At 37.1% G+C, this 26,789-nt stretch overlaps 2 protein-coding genes across 3 annotated transcripts; both read left to right on the top strand.

Moving 5' to 3' along the window:
• The first annotated feature begins 3,140 nt into the window (after window positions 1–3,140).
• On the top strand, window positions 3,141–5,276 carry LOC145787360 (uncharacterized). The gene has a single exon (XM_082599090.1). The coding sequence runs from the start codon at window positions 3,194–3,196 to the stop codon at window positions 3,818–3,820; it is 627 nt and encodes a 208-aa protein (XP_082455216.1). The 5' UTR covers window positions 3,141–3,193; the 3' UTR covers window positions 3,821–5,276.
• LOC145787359 (dual specificity protein kinase TTK-like) lies at window positions 5,276–26,152 on the top strand. 2 transcript variants are annotated; one of them, XM_082599088.1, is made up of 20 exons: window positions 5,276–5,391; window positions 12,916–13,036; window positions 13,540–13,635; window positions 13,976–14,082; window positions 14,387–14,527; window positions 15,119–15,236; window positions 15,696–15,749; window positions 16,095–16,178; window positions 16,601–16,663; window positions 16,798–16,895; window positions 17,444–17,498; window positions 18,040–18,086; window positions 18,429–18,623; window positions 19,071–19,222; window positions 19,441–19,547; window positions 20,090–20,253; window positions 20,899–21,023; window positions 21,103–21,180; window positions 24,439–24,566; window positions 24,724–26,152. In XM_082599088.1, the coding sequence occupies exons 1-20, from the start codon at window positions 5,355–5,357 to the stop codon at window positions 24,863–24,865; spliced, it is 2,112 nt and encodes a 703-aa protein (XP_082455214.1). In that variant the 5' UTR covers window positions 5,276–5,354; the 3' UTR covers window positions 24,866–26,152. The 2 variants fall into 2 exon arrangements, with proteins under 2 accessions (XP_082455214.1, XP_082455215.1); XM_082599089.1 differs by lacking the exon at window positions 20,899–21,023 and having other exon boundaries at window positions 24,724–24,861.
• Window positions 26,153–26,789: the final 637 nt, after the last annotated feature.

Here is a 26,789-nt window from a genome sequence, read left to right as displayed (position 1 = left end):
TTTGTGTGGCCCGCAAAACAATTTGACAATCTCAAATGGTCATCTGTTTTCGGCAGCACGTACCTATGCGAACAGTGCTTTTCTAAAATGCACTTTACAAAAAGGTGTTACAGGTCGAGGCTGACAGATGAAAATCTTAGTAGGCTATGCAGTTGAAAGTTGCCACACCGTCTGTTCGACCTAATATTGAACGCTTAGTCAAGCAAAAAAACTTTCCAAAAATCCCACCAAGCAAAAAAATTCAATCCATCAATGTTATCTTTTAATATTTTATGTTTCAATGCTGCATTAGATCGCTTCAGCTGTATGATTCGCATGGGCTTTTACTTGTTGTTTGAAAAGGAAATTTCATTAACTGATTTGTTGTTTCGGAGCATCATGGTCGAAACATTTAGTCAACTTGAGCAAAAAGGATAGAGCCAAAAAAAGAAGAAATAATACTCATATGAAATCAAACGCTTCGAAAATTAAACTGTTTTCATTATCAGTGCAAGTACTGTTGTTTTATCCTTTTTGCTCAAGTTGATTTGTTTTTATTTTTTACTGTTGTATATATGTTTCGATTCTGCGTAAGATAATTTCAACTGTGTGGGTTTTATTACTTTCATCTGCCGTTTGTTGCTTTTCATGAATAATATCTTGAGTCGCTTCTAAAAGATTTCATAGTAGGTTACGACTAAAAAGTTGTGTGGCCCGATAACTCATGTGTAATTGACAAAGTGGCCCGCGACCGCAAAAAGGTTCGTCACCCCTGTGCTAGACAAATAGACATCGCACTACAAAGAACCAATTTTCGCACAGCCGGGCTTCATTAAAACAGAAGAGCACACAAAAGGAATAATCACACTAAAGAAGTTTAAATGCTTTTGATGTCATCTGTCGGCGACTGGCCTTCCAAGAAATGGACATGGACAAATTATTTCGGCTTAAGAGGGAAGTGTTGGAAAGCATGTCCAAAGTTTTTACCAGAAAACTTTGGAGAATTTTTTTTAAATTGCTGAAAAAAAGTAGCCTACTGTTGTGAAATGCAGTGCATAATTTCATTTGTGCAGTTTCGTTCAGTTGAAGAACATTGCAAATTAATTATTTTACCAGACAGCGCAAATAACTTGAAAAAAAAAAACTTTGCGATTTCAAAACAATATGTGTGAGCCGTGTTTTTCTACCATACCACTATTTTCGTAGGCCACGTTCCATACTCAAACTACACAGCTGGTACGAGCTAAAAATAGCACGCTTGAATCAAAATGGTCAAAGTTCGTGTTGTGACGTCACAGAGATCGGTGAGATTAAAAGAAGTCCGATTGACGCAGTTTGCAGAAAAATGCTTTGATCATACCTGCTCAGCCAAGTCAGCAAAGCTGGTCTTTTTTACATTGTTTCAACGTCTGCAGATGATAAATCAATGTAAAAAGGACCAGTTTTGCTGGCTGGAACATACAGCATAGTGTTATGTAACACGGAACTAGCAAACTCTTTAAAGTTTAACCAGAATTGTAAACAGTTGTAGGAAGCATCAGTTGTAATGTGCGTTGCAGCCTAGTCAGCACAGACATCTTCCCAACAATTATGCCCATTCACAATAAACCTTTTTTTTTAGTAAATTGGTTAAACGAATCAATCGTATAATCGTATCAAAACGTCTGGCAAATAGGTGATTCGATTAACCGATTTCGTCTGTATATGCAATATTTTTATTATTTTTCTATCGTTTTATATTTTAAAAGAGAAGGTGAAAGGAAAAAATATGTCATGGTGGATGTGTGCATACTGCATATGGCCTCAGATAAGGCTGTGGCTATATTTACACTACATAGTGTAAGAATAGCTTCAATAGTGTTGCCAGATAAGAAATTCTGCCCTAATTTGAGCAAAGTTTAATGCTGTTTGAAAACAAAAACTTGTATTTTGATTTTTTTTTAGTCCTGGGCAAAGATCAAAATCCTAAACTTATTCCTAACTCTAGCCCTTACCTTAACCCTTCCTGACTTTAATCCTAACTCTGGCAACACTTCATTGTGTAAAAATAGCCACTTCCATATTTACAATATAATGGTTAGAATAGCCAATGCAAATTTGAAAATATTTCTAAATCAAAGTAAATGAACTAGCCTATAGACCAGGGTTGTTGGTATTTTACCCGACCCAAAAAAACCCGGGTGGGTTTTTTTAATAAAACCCACTTAAAAAAACCCAAAAAAACCCATAAAAAAACCCAGAGCATCATATTTGTCCAGTTTTTATTGGAAAATTAAAAAAATTTACAAAAACACTACAAGGCACTTACAACAAACTTTAAATTAGGACTTAAGGATGTGATTGTGAAGTAATTTCCAAGAATAAACTGAAAACGCAGTGGATATTGCACAGTACACAAAAATCAAGTAATGTCACTTTGTGTATACTACATTAAAACTCATTTATGCAAGAAGGCCTTATAGTTAAATTGGTGAAAGTACTACTCTACTGTAGTCTGTATATATGATGTGAAATGCAATTTAGGAGGCTATTTACCAATTACAGATTCTGGATTCTAACGCATGGCTGTTTCAGAGCATTTGCCTAATTGGCCACGCAATCGCTCAATTGCTCATCCATTACTATATATAATATATATATAAATGATAAAAAATATTTAAACATGATGGCATAAATGCTCCTTGCCTTCAAATCTAAACAAATGATGCAATAATGTGATTTCTACCACAGTAGCATCAACTTGGTATAGAAATCAGTGGATGATGCAACATCCAACTTGATCTTAAAACTAATGGATGATGCAACATTCAAGCAACAACAGCCCTCTGAGTGCATTATTTTATTGAGTTATGCAAGCGTGTACTGTGAGTGAAAGGCACTTCACTCGTAAAAAGTAGTTTTGAGGTGAAATAAGCATGAATCTACCTTTTTTTGCATCTTTTTTAAAAAAACCCAATAAAACCCAAAAAAAACCGGGTTTTTTTAAAAAAACCCGGGCGGGTTGGGCTTTTTTAAAAAAACCCGGGTTTTTCTCAACCCTGCTATAGACATACTAATCCTTTTAATTGTTTGTTATATTAAGGTTTTTTAATTGCATGCATGTTTTATAATAACGACAGCTATTAATTACAAAATCATTTTTTCAAAGGTGTTCTGCCATATGATAATCTGTTTTTTGTAATTTTCATTGTTCCTGCTATTAGTAAAAACCTTGATGGATACTGAAGAAAATGAGCAGATTAGCAAATTAAGTAAACAACGCTTGGTAACAGCCCAGCATTTTAGCACCACTGCAGAAGATTTCACGGATGGTGTTTTTAATTTGTGTGTTCGAGATTTTGTTGAAATAATTCCCACTGCCAAGCAATTTTTGCAAGAAAATTTTCCTGGTCAGTTCTCTTCCCCAGAAGAGTTCAACGCATGTTTAAAAAAGTTTGTCAAGCGTTTTTATTCTTCATTAGATATTAATTCTGATATTTTGGAGAAGTATATGCGAGATGCGATATTAAACATTCCTGAAGATGTTATCATTCCTGGGACATCAATTAATGAATCCTACAGCAATCTCCAAAGAAAAGAAGGTGGTGATCTTTTTGGAAAACAGCAAGCAGAGGTTGAAAAGTTAATCAAAGATTTTAAACATTATACATTCTGTGTTGCCAACAGAAAGCAACGCCTGAAAGAAATTGAAATAATGGAAAGTAAGCTTTTAACTTTGCAAGAACAACTCAGGCTGCATTCAAAGCAATGTGATACATCCAGCCTTTCTTCTTTATTATCTAAAGTACCCATTACTTCAAGCTATATTTCTCAATTGCAAAAGACTGATGAGGCTCAATAAAACCGAAAGTTCACAATATTTCTGCCATACTGTTTTCATGTTTTTTGGGCATTTTTGCAAACTTAATTTTAGTGGAGTCACTAATTGCATGAAGCTACTTTCTTTAGAACATCTTTACTTCCATGTGGTATGTTAAGGTTGTTGCTGATACAATAATATAATTTGTGGCCTCAGATCCCTCACATACAACAAAAGAAATTGACTCTCCCAAACAATGTGTGGCAGAGAGGAAAAGTCATTGTTGCATCAGGAAGTGTGTAGAAATGTATTAGCTATGTAGTTTTAAAATTGTTTTTGTACTGTACTAGCATTACAAACTCAAGTGCATGAAGTCTTTATTTATAAAAAAAAACAAAAAACTTTAACGCCTAGTGTTACCTTATATGGGTTTCTCTGGACTTCTCAACTCAAAGCAATAATAGTTTCATTCACTTGAATTTGCACTGCTTAGCATTGTGTTTTGCTACGACTATTTTTTTGTTGTTTCAGCTTTATGTATTGTGGCTACTGGCTACCTACATGACATTCTTATTTGGCATGAGATGATTGACCATATTTGACCCCTCCTAGAGTCATCTCTCAGAGACAATGGTTATCGAAACAATAAGGGACATACAAGCTTGAATTTGTGATATGTTTTCTTTTATCAGAAGTGTCCAAAGTTGTCCAGACATGAGTTGCATTTGCCATATTTCTAAGGATTGCTCGTCGCAGGATTATACTTTAAAGATATTTTATCTTTGAATATTAGCTTCTATCAATTAGAATATTAATTTTGTACTATACTTCACATTGCAACAACATACAGTACACTGCAAATCACAGATGCAACACAACAGATAGCTGTAAGTAGTGAAAAGACATATAATCATTCATTAAGTCATCTGCTTCTAATTATGTTTACTCTGCTTCAAGCGTCTTGTACAAACACAGCAATCTGCTGTGTAGGTTTCAACCAGCCTTTAATGAAACACCCATACCATATTTTGAAGTGAGTTTGCCATGCTGTGTGAAACTAGTTGCATCAAATTTATATACTTAATTGTGTCACTCACTGTAACAAAATGCAAGCTACAGTAGATGAATTGAGTTTTTGAACTTAAAACTGCACATATATATATAATACTTTAAGTTGCCGTGTTTCCGATAAATGTGGTATATCATCTTTGGCTCTGCAGTTTACCAATTTTAGCGATGGATGCTTTATTGTTGAGGAATTAAGTACAGGTACGGTATCTATCTTGGTCAGAGTTATAAAATATGATGTTGAAGATTGGTGAACAGATTTTTGCTTCTTGTAAAATAAAAAGACTGTTATGAAGAACTGATTAGCGATCTCCTATAGTTATTGTTTAAATTTATGGCTTACTAACAATATGATATTCAATTTATTGTATTGTATCAAAACGTCATGTGTCTTACATTTTATTAACAGTTGTGTATTTTTACATTATAGCTAGGTTTGTTGTCAAGTTAGTAGAGATATATTATATTGTATATATATGTGATCAAAGTTTCTAGTTAGAATTCCAGCATGTTGCTCAATGAAAGTCATACAAAGCCGTTTACAGGTATGTTTAATCAATTAGATGTTATTTGCCATCAGGTTACTTACCAAATATTCTATGTGGTTTAATGTTTGTCATTTGAAACTCAGTTTTTCTCATATTTTGAGAATGAAAATCTCATTTAACACAAAGTTGCACCATTGTACAGAACTTGTGGATTTCACTCAGAGTACGCTACATATGCCCTGTGGAATTGTGCATATATCAAGAGTAGTAGGGCATTACCTTGCACCTTATCTCCACTCCACATAACATATTCTTCCCTAGTGGAAATAAATACTAAGGCTAAAAAATTTAACGAAAATGCGCTTTTAAAGCTGCAACTTCCTACTCAAGGTTGATATGTCCTGTGGAGATGGCTAAGGCAATCCTCTACTAGCCCTTCATAAACAGCCATTTGATTTGAACACTTCATTTGTGCAACAAATCTTGATAGGTTTACTAATGCATAAAGTATATTGCATGCATGGTATGAAAAAGTTGCTGCAGACAGCTTTAAATACCATACAGATTTAAAAAACTGAGTATTGATAAAACTAATATTATAAGTTTTGTAATGTGTTGTGCCCATAGGCGCCTAACCCGTGGGGGCGTGGGGGCCCGGCCCCCACGCATATTTCTCCGTGGGGGCAACTTTTATGCTGTATTGGTACATAAAACAATAGATAAACTAGCGATCGGCAGCAGGAAAACATTTTTTAAATGCACACCACAACAGCTTCGCGATAAATAATCACCAGAACGAGCAGCGATGCTACAATCCCACACCAGACAACAAAATCTGTCATTTTACATTGATTTAACGTCTGCAGACGCACCCAAAAACAACACAATTTGCTACGTAGACACGGAGCGTGCGTTTAGCTTTATGCACTTGCAAACAGACTCGATGTCGCTTTCGAAAGTCGAAACCTCTGCAGTGAATCGCTCGCTGTGAAAATGAACTCGAAGTCTCGGCCCGAGGTAACCACTAACATTAACCAACGCAACAAGGGCTGGTACAAACCGCATTGCGCACACACGACCGTTGCCATAGAAACCCGATCAAAGGCGGGAATATGTGCATCTTTTGTTTTCATCTACAACACGAAAACCGGCGTTTGACAGCGAATTGAAAGCAGGTCAGTCATAAGTTGCGACATTGTAGTGAAAAGAGAGAAATGTCAAGCGGAAAACTTAATCAAACGTCTCTCCGTAACTATTTTCAAGGGCTGTTTACGGATGTCAGCCACTTCTAAATTTATTCAAGGTGACGTGCTGTTGAATTGATGTAAACATGAATGATTTTACTTTCAACAGGTATATTTTCAAGCGTATGATCAAGTTAGTATTTGCATTCCATTTTCAAAACATTGTCATTCCATTAATACAGTATACCTTTTAGTAAACCTTTCAGGCCTCGAAACAACTTTTTTTTCCGGCAGCCAAACGTGTCCGACTGAAGCAAGCTGTTCGGCGGCCAATCACAAGCACATGGCGGCCATCGGAACTTCGACACGCATCAACATACAGTCTTCGAAATTAGCACATTTTTAATTTGGCAGAAGCGAAAAATATACTAGAGTAGTCTATCACGACCGCACTGTTTGATTTGTTGTGATGTAATAATGCCAAAACTAGCGATAAAGCGAGCAACAAGATACGCACGTCGCACGCTGTTACAGTCATTCACGATAACTCACGGGCGGAAAAGTAAGTTAATTTCGGGATGATTCAACGTTTGAGTCAGCACAAATCGATTTAATTTTCCCGGCGGGTTATATTGCGTAACAACAATGCCCAATAAGAAAGTTACGTTTGTTTTGCATTAATTCGACATCTAGCAACGTTGAATTATCATAAAATAACGTCAATTGCTCAACCAGGTACCAGTAACAAATTAATAGCTCCCTGCGAGAAGATTGCCTAGATTTACGTATACACTAACATAATTTCGGCACAATTGGGATACTGCGAACAACACAAAGTCTGTTTGATAAAGAACTAGCTGTCAGAATCGGAATCATCAGATGCTGTATTGGAGCACGAGGTTGTCGCGTCCAGGGGCGTTGACAGGGGGGTCTAGGTGGTACTTTTGGACCCGGGCCCGGAATATTTGAGGGGCCCGGATTTTAAAGATTCCCCGCGACTTCAAACATAATCAAGATCTTAATATAATCAGATCTGAAGGAATTGCCATCAGAGGTTAAAACTGCTATTTTAGCCGTCAGATGGTAAAGTACCGGGCCCCCTTCTGGGTACTGGGCCCACCATCTCAGGGGGCCTACTAGTAATAGACTTTTGCGTGTCAGTGACAACATGTTTTTTAGCTGCAAAAGTTTACTGTGTGTACTTCCATTGAGAAGATAATTTAGGTCCGGTACCAATGAGATGCTGGGCCTGGGCCCTTATATCAAAATATCTCTAAAATCACCACATTATCTTGGTCGTTATTTTGTGATAGAATTTCAGGGGGCCCACAGGTAATTGACTTTTGCGTTTCAGTAACAATCTGTTTTTTAGTTGTTAAAGTTTACTGCGTGTAGCCTACTTGTTCATTGACAAGATAATTTAGGCCCGGTACCGGTACCAATGAGATGCTGGGCCCTTATACCAAAACATCTCTAAAAACCACATTATCTTAAGTTAAAATGTGACAACATTAGTAAAATTACCTGCATTTGAAATAAAACAGGTTGGTTGCAATTGAATACTTGAAATCAAGACAGGCCCAATTCCTACAAAGGTGTGTTTAAGATAAATGTGTTTTAATTATTTTGGTTGTTTATTTTTTCGTATTTTGTGGTAAAACTTTGGAATTGGCAACTGTTGAACTGAAACCGCTTTATACACTGGTAGTGGTAGGGTCACCATACTTTGTGTACTACTGTTATAGGTTAAACCACGAAGTAGACAGCTCATTTTAAAATGATTGTCATGAATGGGCAAATTATATAAGACATTTGCATAACTTAATTGCAATGCCTTGTCTAAATTTTGCAAAAGCATAGATTGAAACCTTTCTTTAGCATAAGGTGAAAGCGTTCATGTTTTGTAGGTTAGCTTCTCGTTAGCATAAACTTTAAGAGTCAGGTACGATTGATTTTGAAGTCTGCCAATAAGTAAACAAGACACATGAAATACTTTTTGTAATACTGGACTAGCTTAAAGTATGGTTGCTTGGTTGGTCTATTGATATCCCATTTAACAATAAAATATTTTTTCTACATCTACCGGTATAACTTGCAAGGTAAAAGTATTTTTTGAAGTGTCAGAAGCTGCATTAAAGCTGTTGCACTTTTAGCTTAACGTTTTGGTTTTACAGGGTGTTTTGTTTTCTTAAGCTTTACTTCATAGTGAATGTTACTGGTTTACAACCGGTAATCTAGTTCTAGAATGGTGTAACCTTGCTATGTACCAAGATTTCATTCAGCATTTCATAAAGAAGATGTCTTGTTTGAACTACCGACATTCTTGCTTTGAACATTTCAGATAAACAAAACTCTCAAAGAGGAATTCTTTGAAATGGCTGAACATGGAGGTTTGTCAGAACCTAGCAAACTTTGCTTTGCCGTTATTGCAATTGGAATACATTCGTTTACTATGATTAGCAATGGTGCAGACGTGCTGTAAAAGTTTTGCAGATGTTCCAAACAAGGGAATGTTTTTCTCCAAGGTCTTTGCATAGTTTTTTTTTTTCAAAAGTTATGTTGAGCCAAATGTTAAACCTTGAATGTACCAGAAACCATGAAGCATTTAATGCCATCTTTACCCATGTCTTTAATTGCTGTGGTAAGAACCAGATAAAGTGATCAGCAGGCCACAAGCTTAAGAACGACCACCAAAAGTAAGACCAACAATTCAAAAACTGACCTCAAAGTCAAAGGTCAGCAAGTAATAAGCGAACATTGAGTAGTGTAATAGGTATATAATCAATTAACCTGCCTTTAACTGTAGGCCATAAAAATGTTTGTCTTATTTGTAGCCTATTCCATTTGTGCAGTCATATTTTGTTTATTGCTAAAAAATTGTGAACAGTAAACAAAATAGCATTTCTCATAGATTAATTAGCATTTCATTTTTAGCATTTACAATCCCGCAATTATAAATATCCCTGACTTTACAGAGGTAGCTATCAGCAAGTGTAACCAGCATATTACATTTAGATACCAGTATAATAAGTATTTTATGACAGTTGCCAGTATTTTGTTTGTGATTTCAAATCGTTGCTGCTTTATGTTTCATTTCTTTCATTCCAAGCAAAGATGAAGCTATAACTTGATAGACCTGTGTTTACTATTAGTTATATTTCTGCTGTGTTCTGTACACTGCTGGGTTGATGATTGTTTATGAAGTTATAAAAGTTTAACTAGGTAGTAGTTAGCCGGTATTGTGCAGTAAGCATTATAACATTTCATTAAGCACCAGTAACCTATGAAGGCTTTCTGAGTACTGCAAAGTTGTCAGTGAGTGATGAAGCTGTTAGACCTTACCTAGAAACCTATTAACTAGTGTTACACTGTAAATATTGCTCCGTTTTGTTAAAGATCATAGTAATTTTCTTATGTATGCTGTGATTTCTGTGAAGTAGTTGCAACATGTGATGAAGTTATTAAACTTCATCTACATAAGTCAGCACTTATGCACCATTTCAATAACAACTGTTTTTAGCATGACCAATGGTGTTTGCATATGAAAAAATAATTACATGTAGAAAAGTTAATTCAACAGTTAGATTACAGCAACTGCTGCTCATAATAATTGTGCTTCTTAAATTCAACAACCACAATGTTCCAAAAATAAAGCAATTAATAAAAAAAATGTTTTAGTGAAATATAGCATGATTAACAACAGGTTTCTAATAATGGTGTATCTTGTGTGAGTAGGCCTAGTTAATAAACCATGTACGCCATTCTGTGCTGTTATGGATTAACACTGTTCTGTTGTGAATTGAAAGTATATCACTAGATTGGTAAACTATTGTTTTTATCGTACTTAAGTTCCTGATTATGCACATTTGAGTACACTTGAGTTTTCATGTTAGCATTTTGATTGGGTACTTGTTAGCTTTTTGAAAGTATTGTATAGGTGAGTGGTTTAATCAATCAATCACTGGTTTATTTTTTTTCACAAAATATCACATCAAATGCACTGGTACATTACATAAAAGTGAGATAGGAAAGAAGCGAAAGACCTTATGAGGTCACCAAGTCAGCCTCCACCTCGGCGATCCTATAAGGCAAAACATAATTACCACTTGGTGAAAGTGTTAAAATGTTGTTTGTTAAAGCATTTGTGAATTCACTTTTTTTTGCACTTCTAAACTGTTTTGCTATGTTATGGCTATACATTTAAAAATAATAGGTTAGTGAAATTTCAAATGCCAATTGTAATTTTTGGAAAAAATTGCTTCTAAATGTAGGTAACCAATTTAAAATTCTCATAATTTTGTCAAGTCTTGTCCGATGTAAAAAATTGTATGAACTCAATGTGATAAGCATGTCAAATTTTGATACCAGCTTCTACTGTGTGATATAAGATCTGGGTTGAATGACCCATACGCTTCATGACCGTTGCCAGTATGTTTAGAAATCGTTATAACTTTCGGCTTTCATTGCAAGCAAAGGTGTAGCTATGACTTGATGGACCTGTGTTTGCTCTTATTTACATTTGTATTGTTTTCTCAACTGGTGAGAAAGTCTAGTGAAGTGAACCACCTTTCCATATCAGTGCAGTTAACATACACACTACATTATTATAAGTCTGCTTGCCAATAAGGGGCTCAAAATTATTTTGGCCCCGGGGGCCCACAAAGGGCTTAACACAGCACTTTACTTCAGCTTTCTGGTGGTCAAATAGCCACTTCAGCCACCAAACAGTAAAGTAAGAAATTAGTTTAGTCTAGTATAGTGATTTCCCTAACCATGAATATTACCCGAAACACGAATTTCAACATAAACAGGTTAATATTTGTTTAAACTCAAACTGAAATGGCACAGGTAAGAAGATTGCTATCCCTGTTTCTGCACTAAAAATTGCATTGCACTGCACTAAAAACTGCACAAAACCGCTTTTCAGATTGCAGCAATCAGCAAATGTTTGATCGAGGCCCAAACACTTTTCCCAAATCAAATTGAAAACTTTCTGACTGTCTGCACTACCTTTGCCGTAAATTCTCTTCTGGTGAGCCTAGAATACTCTAGCGCCATGTGACAAATAAAAGTTCAAAAAAGCAGCCGCTAGATAGAGATAGTACATTTTGCGGTTCAAGAAATTTTAAGATTGCGCAAGATTTGTTAAATGACCATGCTTAAACGACATCAATAAAAGTTTGTAAACAACCTTTATTTTCATAACATAGTCGATGAAGGCCGAAGGGGGCCCGAAAATAAATTGGTACCGGGCCCGAGAAATCCTGTCAACGGCCCTGGTCGCGTCATCACGTCTTTGCCGTTCGCAATGAAGCGTCCACGTTTTGCGGCTTTCGTGCTTTGATACCAATCCACACGCCTCTTCCTTTTTCATAGAGATCCATCAGGGTGTTGACTAAGGAACAAATCTATGGCTGTGCCATAACGACTCGGAGGAATGTCTAATCCTAACCTTACAAGCGCTCGTGTAACCTTGGCATTTTTATTGCCGACGCTAATTTCGAAGACTGAATAGTCGCATCAATAAAGTGTATTGTGATGTCACTTGCATCCTGCGGATGTCAGACATCAGCTGCTTGGTCAATCAATAATGTTAACAACTCAAGCATAGACAGTGTGTATTGTGATTTATCGGGTACTTTGACTGCTTTCTAATCCTTTGTGATTATAAGTGGCAAGGTACTTTATTCACAAGGCTGCTTGCGTAAAATCGTCTCGGAACGTCATGGCGGACAAATGCGGCCGACGGAAGGGTGAGACCCGGTGGACAAAATGTCGATTTTTGTAGGTTAATCGCGGCCATGGCCACGATGGCCGCCTTCAGTTTCGAGGCTTGCCTTTTCGTCTCGTGTTTCATGCTAATAAATCTAGTTCGTTGCTGAACTTTATGTTGTGCTTAGCTTAAAGAGTCGCAGTCCATCAACCTCTAGCAGACGCATGGCATGTGTTTGCTTAACCGAAGTGATCGAGTTTTGTTTATAATAAATTAACGATAGGTCGAACGTAGCGATAACTCCGAGTGTGGCAATAAAAGCAATCTTAGTGTGACGGCATAATTACGTCATCGATCTGCGTGACATTTTGCTGAATTTACGTTGCTGCTGATGAAACACGCTTTCGCCCCCACGGTCAAAAAAATAGTTAGGCGCCTATGGTTGTGCCTACCAAACTGCAAAATAAAAAAAAAATCTATGTCTATAATTTTAGAACTACTAACCATTTAAATAACTTTCTGAATTTTATTTGTATGTTGCATTATTGCTACACATGCAGTTTACTCTCATATATATATAGCTGATTTAATTCATTCAGGAGATAGGGCTAAAAAACAAACACTGTTTTTAGACTTATCTGGCATACAACTAAATTAATTACAACATTGCTGATGCTCTTTCAGGAGATATTAGTGAAATATATAACTTTGATGGACTTGGAAATAACCCTGACAATTGGCTAAGTCTCTTAGAAACATATCTGAAACTACCAGATGGGCAAAAGAAGAAAAAGATTTTAAAACAGTAAGGGAAATTGAATGTATGTTGGTGCTTTGATAATCTTCCAAATTTGTACATTCTGACTGTTGACAGTCTAATTGTTGACTGTTAAGTTGTTGCAGGGTATCTTTCCGCAGGGTATCTTTCCGCTGTTCAATGGTCAGAATGTAATTCATACCACACTTAAATAAATGCTTTATTTTGCAAAAGCGGTTATAATACAATGGTCATCATTGCGGTTACAATTACAGCTTTTCAGTACTTATTTATAACAAAAAGCCAACTACATAGTCACTACCATGACAACCTATATACACCGACCATGCCAATGGGCATTGGGCAAGCTTCAAATTTGGCTGGAGGCTGACAAGTAGATTTAGAAACAGACACTTTGTGGCCAAGCTAATTCATCACCATTCTGATCCACATTCACTTCAGCATATGTGATCTATGATGTAGACAGTTTACATTGTGCTACATGTATGTTTTTAGACCTTTTATTTTCACTGTAAAACCTTTTCTTTTAGTTTTTTTCTTCAAGTGCAGAAAGTTATCGACATAGAAGAACACAAGCACAGTGTAAGCTTTGCAAAGATCTTGGCTCACGAAGCTACATTCCTTGGGTAAGAATGGTTTGTGTCACTCAATTTTTTATTAACTGTTTACACTTCACAGCATGCTTCCAAGAAGCTGTATTCCACCCACTGCTAACTACTGCTGTGCATCAACATCATGTTAATTTATTAGATGTTTCTGAAAACAATAACTAGTCGATACGGAATTATCGACTTCAGTATCGATGAGATTAAGTTTTGATTGGAAGGCACCTAAAAGACGTGGACCCGGGTGTCTGTCCAAACACGACGAAAAATGCAAACTTTTCAGTATTATATCATGATTTTTTTATGTACAACTTTCACATGTTTGGGAGTCGAATTAATTTAAAGTTCATGCGTTTCATAGAGAAAGTAATTTTGAAGACGCTCGGGATGCCTTCCAACTTGCAGCAATGAACTTGCGGAGAGTTCCTTACATTCACATTGCTTTTGCTCAATTCGAACTCAGTCGAGGTATGCTAGCCAATTGTGACACAATTGTTTTATGCTATTTCCGGTGGCGTACCTAGCTAGCAAATCATGACTATTCTTTGCAGTGACGTCTGCAAACGTTGCATCAATGTAAAAAAAAAAGTGGTTTCCTCATCAATTATTATGCATCTTCTTCAGGTGTTTTTTATTGACATTATTAGTACAGTAGATAAAAGATACCTTTGAAAGCAGCATACTCCTAATATCCTTGGTAGCTTACTTAATACTACATTGTCTTTGTTCTGTAAGTTTTGATTCCTCAAGCAGCTTGTTTATGTATTTCCAGGTCGCAAGGAAAAGGCCCTTAAAATTTTGCGTCACGGGAAGATGCTTAACTCCTGTGACAAGGATTTGACGGATGCTATGACCAAGATAGGCGACAATCAAACCGACATCATGGTAGACAAGAAACATGCATCTCCTCTACGTATGTAGTTCATGGCGTCCCTGAGCAACATAATCATTTTTATACTGAAAGCTTCAGTTCTACAACACAACTGATGCGACTTTTTGTTTACAGTAAATGGTAGAAGATGGATACGTTTAGCAATGGTTCATTACATTGTAGTCATAGTATGGTTATGCACTATGCAGTTAAATCAAATGCAGTTAAATCCAATGCAGTAGGCTACTGCTCCGAAGTTATTTTGAATTTTATTCTGTTATGCTAGTTTTCCTATAGTTTGCGTAATGTCACTTGATCAAAATACTTTTCTAATAATTGAAACGTCCTGATATTTTTTGTATTATCAAAATCGGGTATCGGTAACGCAAAACATCCATGCAACAAGGAAACAACTTGCATGATTTTACTGACGTTTCTCATACCATGTCATAGTCAATGCATATTTTCTGGTAAATGGGTTGCCAAGTGTTTCATACGACAAACGAAGACCCTCATTACTTTCCCAGCACTTTTCCTTACGCTACCTAATGTCCGAGAACCCAGGTGTTGATATTGAAAACATACCTCTTTAAAAAATAAAAATAACAAACTGTGTTCTGTTTGCTATTGCAGGTAACATCACCAATACCAGTTCGCACGACAATGTTCCCATGCCTATAGACAAACACCACGACCATTCTAGTTCCTCTGTTTTATCAAACTTCCGTCAACCGGAATTCAAAACTCCGACGTATGACGTTTGTGAAAGCGTATTTTCAACACTATGGTTGTGAGCTAACCCACCATCAGATCAGCCTTTTTTACATTGATTCAACGTCTTAATGTAAAACAAGACTGATTTGCTAGCTAAAAAGTCTAAATTTGAAACCACGATTTTGGAGAATTTCTTGTCTTACTTTTGTAGACTTTTCTCGAGATACACAAAGCTCTGAGCAATATCTATTTGTTATGGTACTCACAAAAAAATAACTTAGATCGACTGTGCCACCATTTCGGACAACTTTTGGTTTCATTGGCAGAATATTTAAGAACTGAGAAGGCACGTTTGACCTTCACTGATATTTGATGGTTTTCAGGAATCCAAGCATTTTTTTTTTCTAGCACTTTATTTTTTACAAATTTTCCATGACGTCATCTAAAGTAAATCCGGCATCTTCTTCCCTGTCTCACTAATTATTCTTTCATCCAGCTCTTCTCGAACACACACCATAGCAGAAGCACTTGACCTCCCATCCTCTCCATGGTGAGAACGACTGTGGCTGCAATTGATATTTCTAATCAAAACTACTGGACGAGCTCCTTCGTCAACTGAAAGCAAAGTGTAGAATGGAGAGCAACAACTTTTCTTCTACCCAGACAGAAAAATCCGTCATTTTTACATTTTACTTACAAAACTACATTATATTTTTACAAAATCCGTCATTTTACAACGTCTGCAGACGTTGAATCAATGTAAAAGTGACGGGTTTTGCTGTCTGGGGATGGGTGTAATGTGCAATGTGCATCATAATTTAAAAATAGTCATGATAAAAATTCGTTTGCTCAATATCTTTTTTGATACTATTTTGACTAACATCTTCTGTTTCAGCACTCCAGAGTTGAACTGCCGAACCAAGCCAGGCCTTAAAACCCCAGTGCACCACGGTTTTAAAACTCCCATTGAAGTTAACAGGTTAGCTTCCATAAACCCAGCAGTTGGTTTTTGATAAATTACCATTTTTTATTCGTATGACGATAGTTTTTTGATAAAACAGGCCCACCCCACCATAATAATGACGATAAATCAATAGGTAAACACTTGCCTTTGGCAAGAAATACCAAGGTCAAGGGGCTGTATATAAGTTAAATGCCTTACCCATTGCATGGTTTATATATTTCAATTCAAACTTTGGTTGTTTATACAAATCATTTTCATTTCTTATCATGTTCTTGCGATAATATGCAAAGTAACGCTGAAAAACACAAAGTGTTTTGCCACTTTTCACGCGCCATTCTACACGTCAGTAGAGTATGAAATAATGCGTTTTTCCACTTATAGTTTTCATTGTATTGTATGAGCGTTACGAAAACAGCTGCTGCATTTTTGTGTTCTAGATTTGCTCGTACAAATGCCACTACGTTCAACATATTGAATTTGAAATCGCCTACACCGCCCAGGTAGGCTACAGTGAGGTTTATCTTCACAGTTGAGATTTTGTTTTGGATGCAATTTATGTTGTTCTTATTTGTTTATACTCATCTTTTTTGTTTTCATCCATATGATGCCAAGATGTTTCATTGATTTTCAATAGGCTGTCATACTCAATGACGAAGTCCTTTCCAAAGCGAAAAACTCCAGCTGAAATACAAACGTCCACTTCCTCAATGGTGAAAACAACCAAAGAATCAAGTATGTGCGTTGTCTCATGCAAAAAATGTAGTAATTTTGACTTTGCTCTTTGTCACATTGGCAGGTGGGGCCTCTTTAAAGGGTACTGGTTTCATTAAAAGATGACTGGAAGGCGTTTTGAGTCGTAACTCATTTGGAGTGCTCTTTATGAGTAAGACACTAACTTTGATTTTTCACTCAGTGAGGTGAACCGCATTTTATAAGCGGTATTGTCTAGCGTTACAAACTAGTACATTTCTACATTCTTACAAAGAGACACAGCCAGTAAGTCCAGCCTAACAAGAACTTATGTTAAGTAATTGTTGAGCAGCGCAATGCCAACTACGTTTTACTCTGGCGAAGTTCACCCAAGCGCACCGTGTCAACCAACTTTTTTATCTGCAAGAAGAGAATACGCTACCGCAGCATCTGCAACCGTTGTAATGAACAGAAGGCACAATGGTCCTTTCTGGTCTTGACACATCATGTATCGCGATATGTCATTGGAGGTATTGTCAACAATACTGAGGGTTTGTGTGACTGTGTCATCACATTTCCTTTGTTTTCAGCCAAGTCGAATCACAACTTCGGAAAGCCTGGAAGAGTTCTTTGCATCAAGAAAAGGTAAGACCTGATATTTTGTTGACCGAAGCAGCAGCTCGCTCCGACTTGATACTGCGTCTTACTCTTTTCGATTTTTGGAACGGATGTAGCGGTTTTCTGGATGCTGATTTTGCAAATCGCGCCAGTTTTTTATCCATCTGATCAGAATTATCTGTAGCATTTTTTTAGGTGTAGTTTAGACAAAGTTTTATCAAATTTTTCAAAAGTTACCTCTTTTTTTCTAGCTTTGAAGCAGATTTTTAATGTCCTTTTATGCTTGAAATGCTGGACTGCCTCATTATCTGGTTTTTGAATAACGCAGTAAATTAGTTAAAATATTGAAAAGCGAAAACCACTGTCAAAGCAATCAAATGTACATAATCTGTTATAGAATATCTGTTAAAAGTGTGGGAACAACCAATACAGTTGGGTAGTTGGGTACACGATTGCTGAAGGCTACTCGAGTTTACCCAGCGTAGAAGACGATACGAAAACTAATTGAGAATGATTTAATCGTTAGGTTTGTGCATTGCGTCATATTTAGACTTGTTCAATGTTTCAGCAAAGAGGAGGAGTCGGATGATGAAATGGATGGCATCGAAGCTTTAGGTTTGAAAAGTTCAGACTTTCTTTTGTAACTTATCTTGTTGTATTTCAACCCTTTTAAATAACGATGTGTAACCGAATCTCATCTCGTGGATTACGAAATAGAATGTGTTGGTATCGCGATCACTATATTTCAGTTCTTCATTTTTATCAAACACCGTTCATATGAAGTCAAATAACTTTGAATCTTCGTAAAATGCAAATATGCATTTTTATTACAAAAACAATTGGTTCGGTGGATGAAGCAATAATTAAAGTGGCAATACCTCAACTCCCAGCATGTAAAAGTTAGCATCGCATTGCAAGAATAGTTTTAAATTATATAAAGATACAACTGCTTGTCAGATCTTCCCGATTCAAAATGGAAGCCTGAAAAGAAGCCTGTTAAAAGTCCTCTTCCTGTTCCGGAGGTCAAATCCTATCAATCTGTTCCAATGAAAGAGAATCTTCCTTTCCGTAACCAAGAGCACCTTACAAAAAGACCTCCTCCTCATCATAACGTTCCTCCTGCGTCCAGATATCCGCATCCAGACTACCTAGGTTTGCTGAAATTAACTTAAAAACCAGCATACGGATTTAAAGTTCAGTTTGGGTGAAGGTTATGTTATACATCGAGATCTCGCTGAAGATGAATGAACTAACTGTAATGTAGCACAGTTAAAAAGCGTTTTTAGTCCTTAATTTTGATTGTTTGAACATTTGCTAAAGATAACAATTTCTGGAAGAAAAAAGTACAGTAGTGTCTCATTTATATGTTAACAGTCTTGACCAAGTTTTTTGAAACTGTAGTTGCACGAGTGGTGAGATAAGTAAATGAACATTCAAGAACTACTCGCGTCTCTACTTAGAAGAGAGTATTTTATTTGCTTTGGTTTTTTAAATTAATTTGGGAAGAGTCGTAAAGTGAAACAAATGAGTTGCTTATTTTAACTCTTTCGTACTGCTTCAAGCAAGTGGAATCTTAAATGTATTTTCTGCTTTCAACAGAACCACACCTCCCTGACTGGGTTCTCAAAAGCAAGGTATTGACTGTTCACCATAAGCCGTACATTGTCATCAAAGAATTGGGTTTAGGAGGCTCAAGCAAAGTCTATGAAGTTCTCGATTTAACGAGCAGATCCATCAAAGCTTTGAAAAAGGTAGGTTTCTATAGTTGTTATAATGTCACAAGATTAAGAAGGGACAAGATCATGTTCACGTGGGGAGTCGAACCGGTGACTTTCGAACGTCGAGCGGACAATCTTACCACTCGGTCAATGTTATTGGCTAGTATGAAACAAAAAACTCTTATAGTTGTTCATTTCCATTCAACACAGCGGTACCTACTCCTTTGCATAAGTTTGCTTTTCTATTGCAGGTCACATTGGCGGGTTGCGAAAACATCGTGAGAGAAGGGTTCATGAATGAAATTAAGTTTCTTACCAAGTTGAAAGGTAGCTCCAACATCATACACCTCCACGACTTGTAAGTGAAACTAAACTAAGCATTTTTTAAGGACTCTCTGATAGCCTATATGGCTCATTCAAAAATTAGCCTGCTTGTTTGCTGAGCGAAAAGATGTCATGAAGTTTTATACCGCATTTGAAATATAATTTTTGCTCGTGAATTTGTAGCAAAAAATGTAGATTATTGACATCATTTAATTTAAAATGTTATACTTTCGCATTCTTTGCCAAAACGAAAAATACGACACCGCACATCAGTTCTACTTTTACATTAATTTAACGTTTGTAAACGTTAAATCGATGGAAAAAGGATTAATTTGTTGGTTGGGACATCACTTGGTATTTCATTTTTGTAAATGGATTGTGCATCATCAATATCCATCCAATGCTGGTGTATCATGCTTCTCTCAAGACATTATATTAAAGAGCTCCGCATTTTCATTTTGTCAAATTACATGCCAAACACCAACAAATTCCACACTGCCATTGCTATTTTTCACATTACTTTAATATTCCTGATGGACGAGTTTCTGTTTTGGCTAATTTGACAAAAATTTGCAGTGAGTTGATAGAGGATATCCTCTACATTGTTATGGAGTGTGGCTCGACAGACCTTGCCAAGTTCATCCAACAGCACAGGACTCGTCAAGTCAAACTGGAGACCTACGAAATTTGGTACTTTTGGAAGAAGATGGTGGAAGCCGTTAAAACGATTCACGATCATGGTAATAATGATGTTATTGGTTGCTGTCGCTCTCCTACTAAGGTCTTAGCGACAGGAATCTTATTTATAATTTCATCACATTTGTTTACCGACTTATCCCCACTGCGTTATGCAAGAAAGAACACAATCGGTACCGTTTTTGGGTATAACCCGACTTGGAATCGATCCCAGACCTACCAGCACTATAGTCGAAGGCGATACCCACTGAGCTGGCTCACAATCATGGCAATGCATTCTCTTTTTGGCCAAGTGTATTTAGGAAAATCAAAGTCTGCTGAAGGCCTCGCAATAAGCCAACTATTGGATGAAATTCTTGCTCTTTCGTAGCGGTTACAACGTTCAATTGAAACAACACGGCTCGTTTTGTTTTCCAAAGTTACACTGACGTGATGAATGTTGTCTGTAGTTTTAATCAGCTCTCTTATCAACTGATTTTCCGCAACGCAATGTTACACGCGCATATGCCCGTCTCACTGTCTGCCAACAAAGCAGCAGCTCACTCGCGCTCTCAGCTGTTTACACAAATCGATCGTTCAAAACCAACTACATATTCTTGAATAAAAACACTTTACGAAACTATTTCGTAACAAAATTATCACCCTTTGTTCTCTCAACCTTTTTCAATTCAATTCAATCTTCGTCTCAGGTGTCATTCATCTCGATCTGAAGCCGGCCAACTTCCTGATCGTCAAAGGAAACTTGAAGCTGATTGACTTTGGGATTGCGAACGCGATACAAGCTGATGCCACGAGCGTTATCAAAGACACTCAAGTAAACGGAATGATGAGCGAAAAGTGAACTGTTACAGCAATAAAACGTTGCTTTGCATTTATTGAATGTCCCCATTTAGGTCGGCACGTTGAATTACATGGCCCCAGAAGCGATAATGGATATGTCCGGTTACCATACCAACACCCCGAGATTCAAGGTAAGCAAAACTCTCTTCACATTGGCGCCGTGGTAAAAATATTAAATTGAATACCGGTAGTTAAGTTTGTGTGCTTCCTAAGATATCAACATTGATACTGAAGCGTCTGTGTGCCCTGTTGCATGTCTTTTCTTGTAAAAATGCCTTTGATTAAAATCACGTACGGTACCTTATGTTTTATGGCATTTGGATAATTATTAATTATTGAAAGTTTGTCCGCGAAATCCATTGTATGTCGCTTAGTGATGTACAGGAGGCAAGGTTTTGGCCGGAAGCAGAATGTCATCTCCTGTCTTTGTTGATATCTATCTCATATAATCATTGTTTTAACCAAGCGGTTGTTGGCAGGAGCGATGACAGGGTGGTCCAGAGGGTACTTTTGGACTCGAGATGATTTTAAGGGCCCGTAACTATTCCAAGGGGCCGAGAAACTTGAAAAAATCACCTCGTATTTGTTGGATATAGTGCATTTTTCTTAGAAGTGTCTGAATTTTGGGGCCTGAAAGTCTCATTGGTACCGGGTCTAAATTATCCTCTCAACGGCTCTGGTTGTTGGTACACCAGTGAAGCGATAACCATTAACCAGGCACTCCTAAAGGTGCATTATGGCAATGCTTATGGTCTGTTAAAAAGCTTGGTTTAGGAGTGCCTGGTGCCTTGATTTAGAAATGTTTGGGCAGATTTCAAATTTATCTTGTTTTGTATCCACCTCATGAAGTATTGTTTTTAAAATATTGAAGATTTTTGATTAACTTCCTTGGCCCCATTTTCAATCTTATTTACATACAGGGCTGGATTTCAGCCGGAACGGTCCGGAACGCCGTTCCGGAAGCTCAAGTATTTTATGCTCTGCCCTGTTCAGAGTAGCGTTAAGATGGTGTTTGTAATTTGTATCATTCATTTGATCCTTTATTGTGCAACCTTGGGGCGGCTTGACTTCCCTGATGTTTACACTCCGATATTTTATTGAGCCACCTATTACGTCACAATTAGTTTTCCCTGTATTTTTCCACTTTGATTACTGACTGTTTCCCGCTGCTTAGCACCACTCTTAGTATGCCTTGCCCCCTCAGAGTAGCCTTGTATGTCTGAGCATTCGTGGTATCAATTGCAGAAATAGCCCGCCAATCAATTCCCGCATCTTCTATCAGCACTTAGGAAATTCCATCCAAGATCGCTTGTTGAATTCAACAGACTCGTCATTTATTAACGCTGCAAAATGCTTGATTCAACTACTTGGCCACAGGACACAGCAATTTATTTAATTGCATCAGACTCAAGATGATCCATATCACAATCAAACATAAAAGTAGAAACAAAGCAGATACTCAACTCCGAAGAGCTGAGTCGTAGTGTACCAAATACAAATATTGATAGTAACAGTCTGTTCGCATTAGTTCATAAATCCATTGGTTGGAAGACAAGTTACACGGGTTACAAACTGATATAATTTTTTACGAATGAGAGCTTGAAAAATTGTGGTATTGTTATCAACGAATACAGAGGTGATGCTGCATCGTCTCTGCAGATGAAACAACATTCTGTAACAATTATTGTATCCAACACGTAAGCGATTACTGCTAGATAAAAGATAGTTACACCATAGTTGACAGGCATACAATAGGAACGAAACAACACATTTTTAACAGCAATCGAACATTTGGAAAACCTTGCTTTTAACATGTTTCCAGCACAATACAACGACCATAATAATAAATTGTCGTTTTATGTCTTCATCATCGGATAACAAGTCGTTAATTATTACCCCTAAATATTTCACAGAGGTCTCAAAGCAGATATATACGTTTATCATTTAAAAAATGATCGGATTAAAGTCAAGTTTCAACATCTTGGATTTAAATATAACACCAACAGTTTTGTTGCAATTAAATATAATGTCGTGAGAAATGGTTTATTTTTGACATAAATTGATGAGTTTCTGGAGACCCTTGACACTTGCTGCAAAACAACACAAAGTCATCAGCATACATTAAATGATTAAGACAGGAATTGCCAATGCAGTAGCCAACAAAAATAACGTTTAATTCGGAGGATAAATCATTCATGTACAATGAAAAAAAAGTGAGGGCTTAATACCCCCCCTTGTCTCACCCTATTTGAGACATAAAAATACTGGGAGTAGTGACAACCTCATTTCACGGCCATAGATCGATTTACAAACCAATAACATAACAACCGTACAATAACATATCAATGGCACAGATCGTTCAATAAGTTTTAAAAATATAACCGAATAATTCACTCGGTCAAATGCTTTTGATGAATCCAAAAACACAGTAAAAACAGGAGTACAGTGTTTAACATAGTGGGAAATGATACACGGATAATGACGTACGGAGAAAACGTAATCATTGAAGTGGCAAAGAGATTGCGCTTTCATGAACGCGAAGCTGTGAGAGAACTTCGTGAACATGTAACTACGAAAAAAAGATCCCAGAGTCTTCAAAATTTGATAACGTCATTATAATCCCTTCCAATTTCATCGAGCGAGTGTGAGCGCAGATTTTCACAAATGAACCTCATACTGACATCTGACGTGCTTCTCTACACACTGTAACTGTTTATCCAATGGTCGGTCCTCCACTGGGATTGTTGAGACCCTGCAACTGCATTTGAAATTGAGACCCGAAGTCGCCAAAGGTCTTATAGTTTTGAATACGATGAATGTCTTGAAAAATTGTGGAACTTGTAATTTTTTGGGTTATTGTTTCACTAAAATACGAATATTTGCGTTGAACAACGTTATATCATCTATAGACTATGATACTTACTTTAGCAACGTTTTAAACACGTACATCAAGTGTGTTGTTTCAAAGTCTTATAAGGGCATATTTCTGAATCTCTTCTACGGCAACTAGCGCATTCGGAAAGTTTAAAACTAACGTTCCGGAAGCTAATCTTCTGGAAATCCACTACTGGTTACACATATGCATTTCTTGCATTATGATAATACCACACATTGATGCATAACATTACATTTTCCGCAAGTTATGAACTTGACCACAGCCGCACACAACTCCGGACCGGATCCACTATCACCTCCGGCCCGGAGTTAAAAAAAAGTGGCCAGGAGTCGAAGGTTGTTCCATCACTAATGTCGCTAAACAAGCTGATCTAGCAGTGTTTTGTTGAACTGCGCTCCCTACGAGAATCGACATTGGCTACTTGATTTGGCATTCCGTTTTCATTGATCTTGTTGCCCTATCGTGTTACAAATGACTCTGATTGTCGCCACAGATCAGTCCCAGGTCCGATGTGTGGTCACTGGGTTGCATATTGCACTTGATGATGTACGGACGTACACCTTTCCAACACATCACTCACCAACTGATGAAGCTCAACGCAATAACAAACCCAGCTTGCTCGTAAGTAATCAAGAAAAAAATTGTGCAGAGATAGATTGACGTTCCTTCTCAGCAAAACTCGTTCGTTTTTACATTGATTCAACGTCTGCAGACGTTGAATCATTGCATCAAGGGTTGAGTTTATGTTTCTGTCGTTTTTCACTTAATTTCTTTGCAGGTTGGAATTTGATGACTTTCCCGACAGACAACTTCTGGCTATTGTTCAATGCTGCCTGCAACGTGACCCGAAGAAGCGTCCCACTGTACAACAGTTACTTCAATGCAAGCCCGTCGCATTTGAAGACGTTGCATCGAAGTAGCAGTTTTGAACTGAGTCAAGTTTTGTTCAACTTGCGAAAAGTCCAGTATTAGAAATCTATGTTGGGAGCACTTTTGTCCGCTTGGTAAAATTTGTGTCCCGCCAACTAGCTGATCATCAGTGCATATCAATAGCATCACGTGTTACAATGAAAGTTTTTGTGTTTTTGGAGGATCTTTCTATGGAGCTTAAGGCAGACTATTCTTCTTAATCTGAAAATATTTTCTTTACGTGAAACTATTTGCAATTTATTTTACAGGGTGAGAAACCCCTATTTGCTTCTCCTAGATGCCTCTAAGTTATGTTCCAAAGGCGTTCGTGCAGAGCAGAGGTCGCTATTTCATTTTGTACCGTAAAGTAGGTACAAAGCGAAGTATTCACGCCGACTTAAACCTGCCTAAATGAGAAGTTTTAGATAAAAAAGTGTGTTACGGAATGAGTGTTTTTGCATTGTTTTTTATGCTAGCAGTTATTTTCATGTAGATGTTTTTTTGTTTTGTTCTCATACTACTTTGTAGCGCATAACATTTTTTGATATTTGAATAAAACCACAGCATTTCGCTTTGAGTATCGCAGTAGCAAATTACGTTTAACCCTTGCAATACCAGAAACAAAAGACGTAAAACCGTGCACTGACTAACTTTTAATTGTTGCTGAACATCAGCCTGTCTTGTTTCAACGCAGCTGACTTGATGGCTGCTATAGTCGTTTGTGGAATCTAGTTCGTTACGGTGCTATTTTAGTCGTATTGTTTATAATTGTACCGTAGCCTACTATTCTCACAACAGACGAAATAAAAAAAATTCTCTTTCTCCCACACATCCAGTTTCTTTTTGGGATGAACTAACCTCGCGGTTTTCCATTTGATCTCTGAATAAAGTTCTGATTTTGTACAAGATGTCTATCTGATCAAACAAACCATGCGAAAACACAGCTTCCCAACTTTTTATTCTGTTCCTGTAAATTTTTTAGTTCCATATACTAGCAAAAAATATGTGTGAAAAGTTACGTGCTTATTCCGGACGGTAGGTTAAACAGATCGACACTAACACTACTTCAGTTTTCTACGCACGTTTGTTGCCTCGTTCCCACCGTACTTAAACAAGACGACGATGCTAAGAATATCGAGGGCTATCACAACGATGCACCCGACTTTAGTGCACTGAAAATTGAGTCTATCTTTGTGTAAAGTCATGCATGTCGGTTTGAATATAAAACTTTGCTGTATGATCAATACCATGAAGTTACAGTGTCCGTGAAACTTTCTTTTGCGCAAATACACTTTAAGCCGGCGGAATTGGATGTTGCGTATACTGTACTTCAGTGCATAGCAGCTGGCAAACGAAAGAACACCCGAAAAAATGTCCACTTGCCATTATTGTAGATTATTCAGACCAGGGTCTGTTAACCGAGTTATTAGTGGAGTTGCTTGAAGCTAAACCTTTTCGAAACGAGATCGTTGAAATTGCATCGAAACCTCGTGTTTCTAACAATGCTAAACTTGAATGGTTAACAGATGCAGGGCTCCCACACGACATAAAATTTTACCCTCATCATAAAAAGTCATAAAATTTGACCGTTGGCATAAAAAAAAATTGAATCCAAATTACCTTGATTGGAGTGAGTGATCTTTTAATTGATGTTGGTACTAAAGGAAAGCAATTGCTATAAGACCCAATTATTTCAAAATCAGACCAAACGAATTTCAGAAATGAGTGCATGAATTTCTACAAAAAATCTACCAAATATCTGATTGATTACTTGCCTCTGAATCGACCAATACTGAAATATGCTCAGTATCTTCACCCAGAGAAACGAAGTGCACATGGTGCTACCAATGCCATCTCGAATTTGACCATTAGAGTGGCTAGTGTGATAAAGGGACGTCTTTCATCTGTTTTTGACATTCCTAACTCAACAACAGT

This window comes from Aplidium turbinatum, chromosome 18 (genome assembly GCF_918807975.1).
Source record: "Aplidium turbinatum chromosome 18, kaAplTurb1.1, whole genome shotgun sequence".
NCBI classification, from domain to species: Eukaryota; Metazoa; Chordata; class Ascidiacea; order Aplousobranchia; family Polyclinidae; genus Aplidium; species Aplidium turbinatum.
The sequence above is the reverse complement of the archived record's forward strand: the minus strand, read 5'-3'. Positions and strand labels throughout refer to the sequence as shown.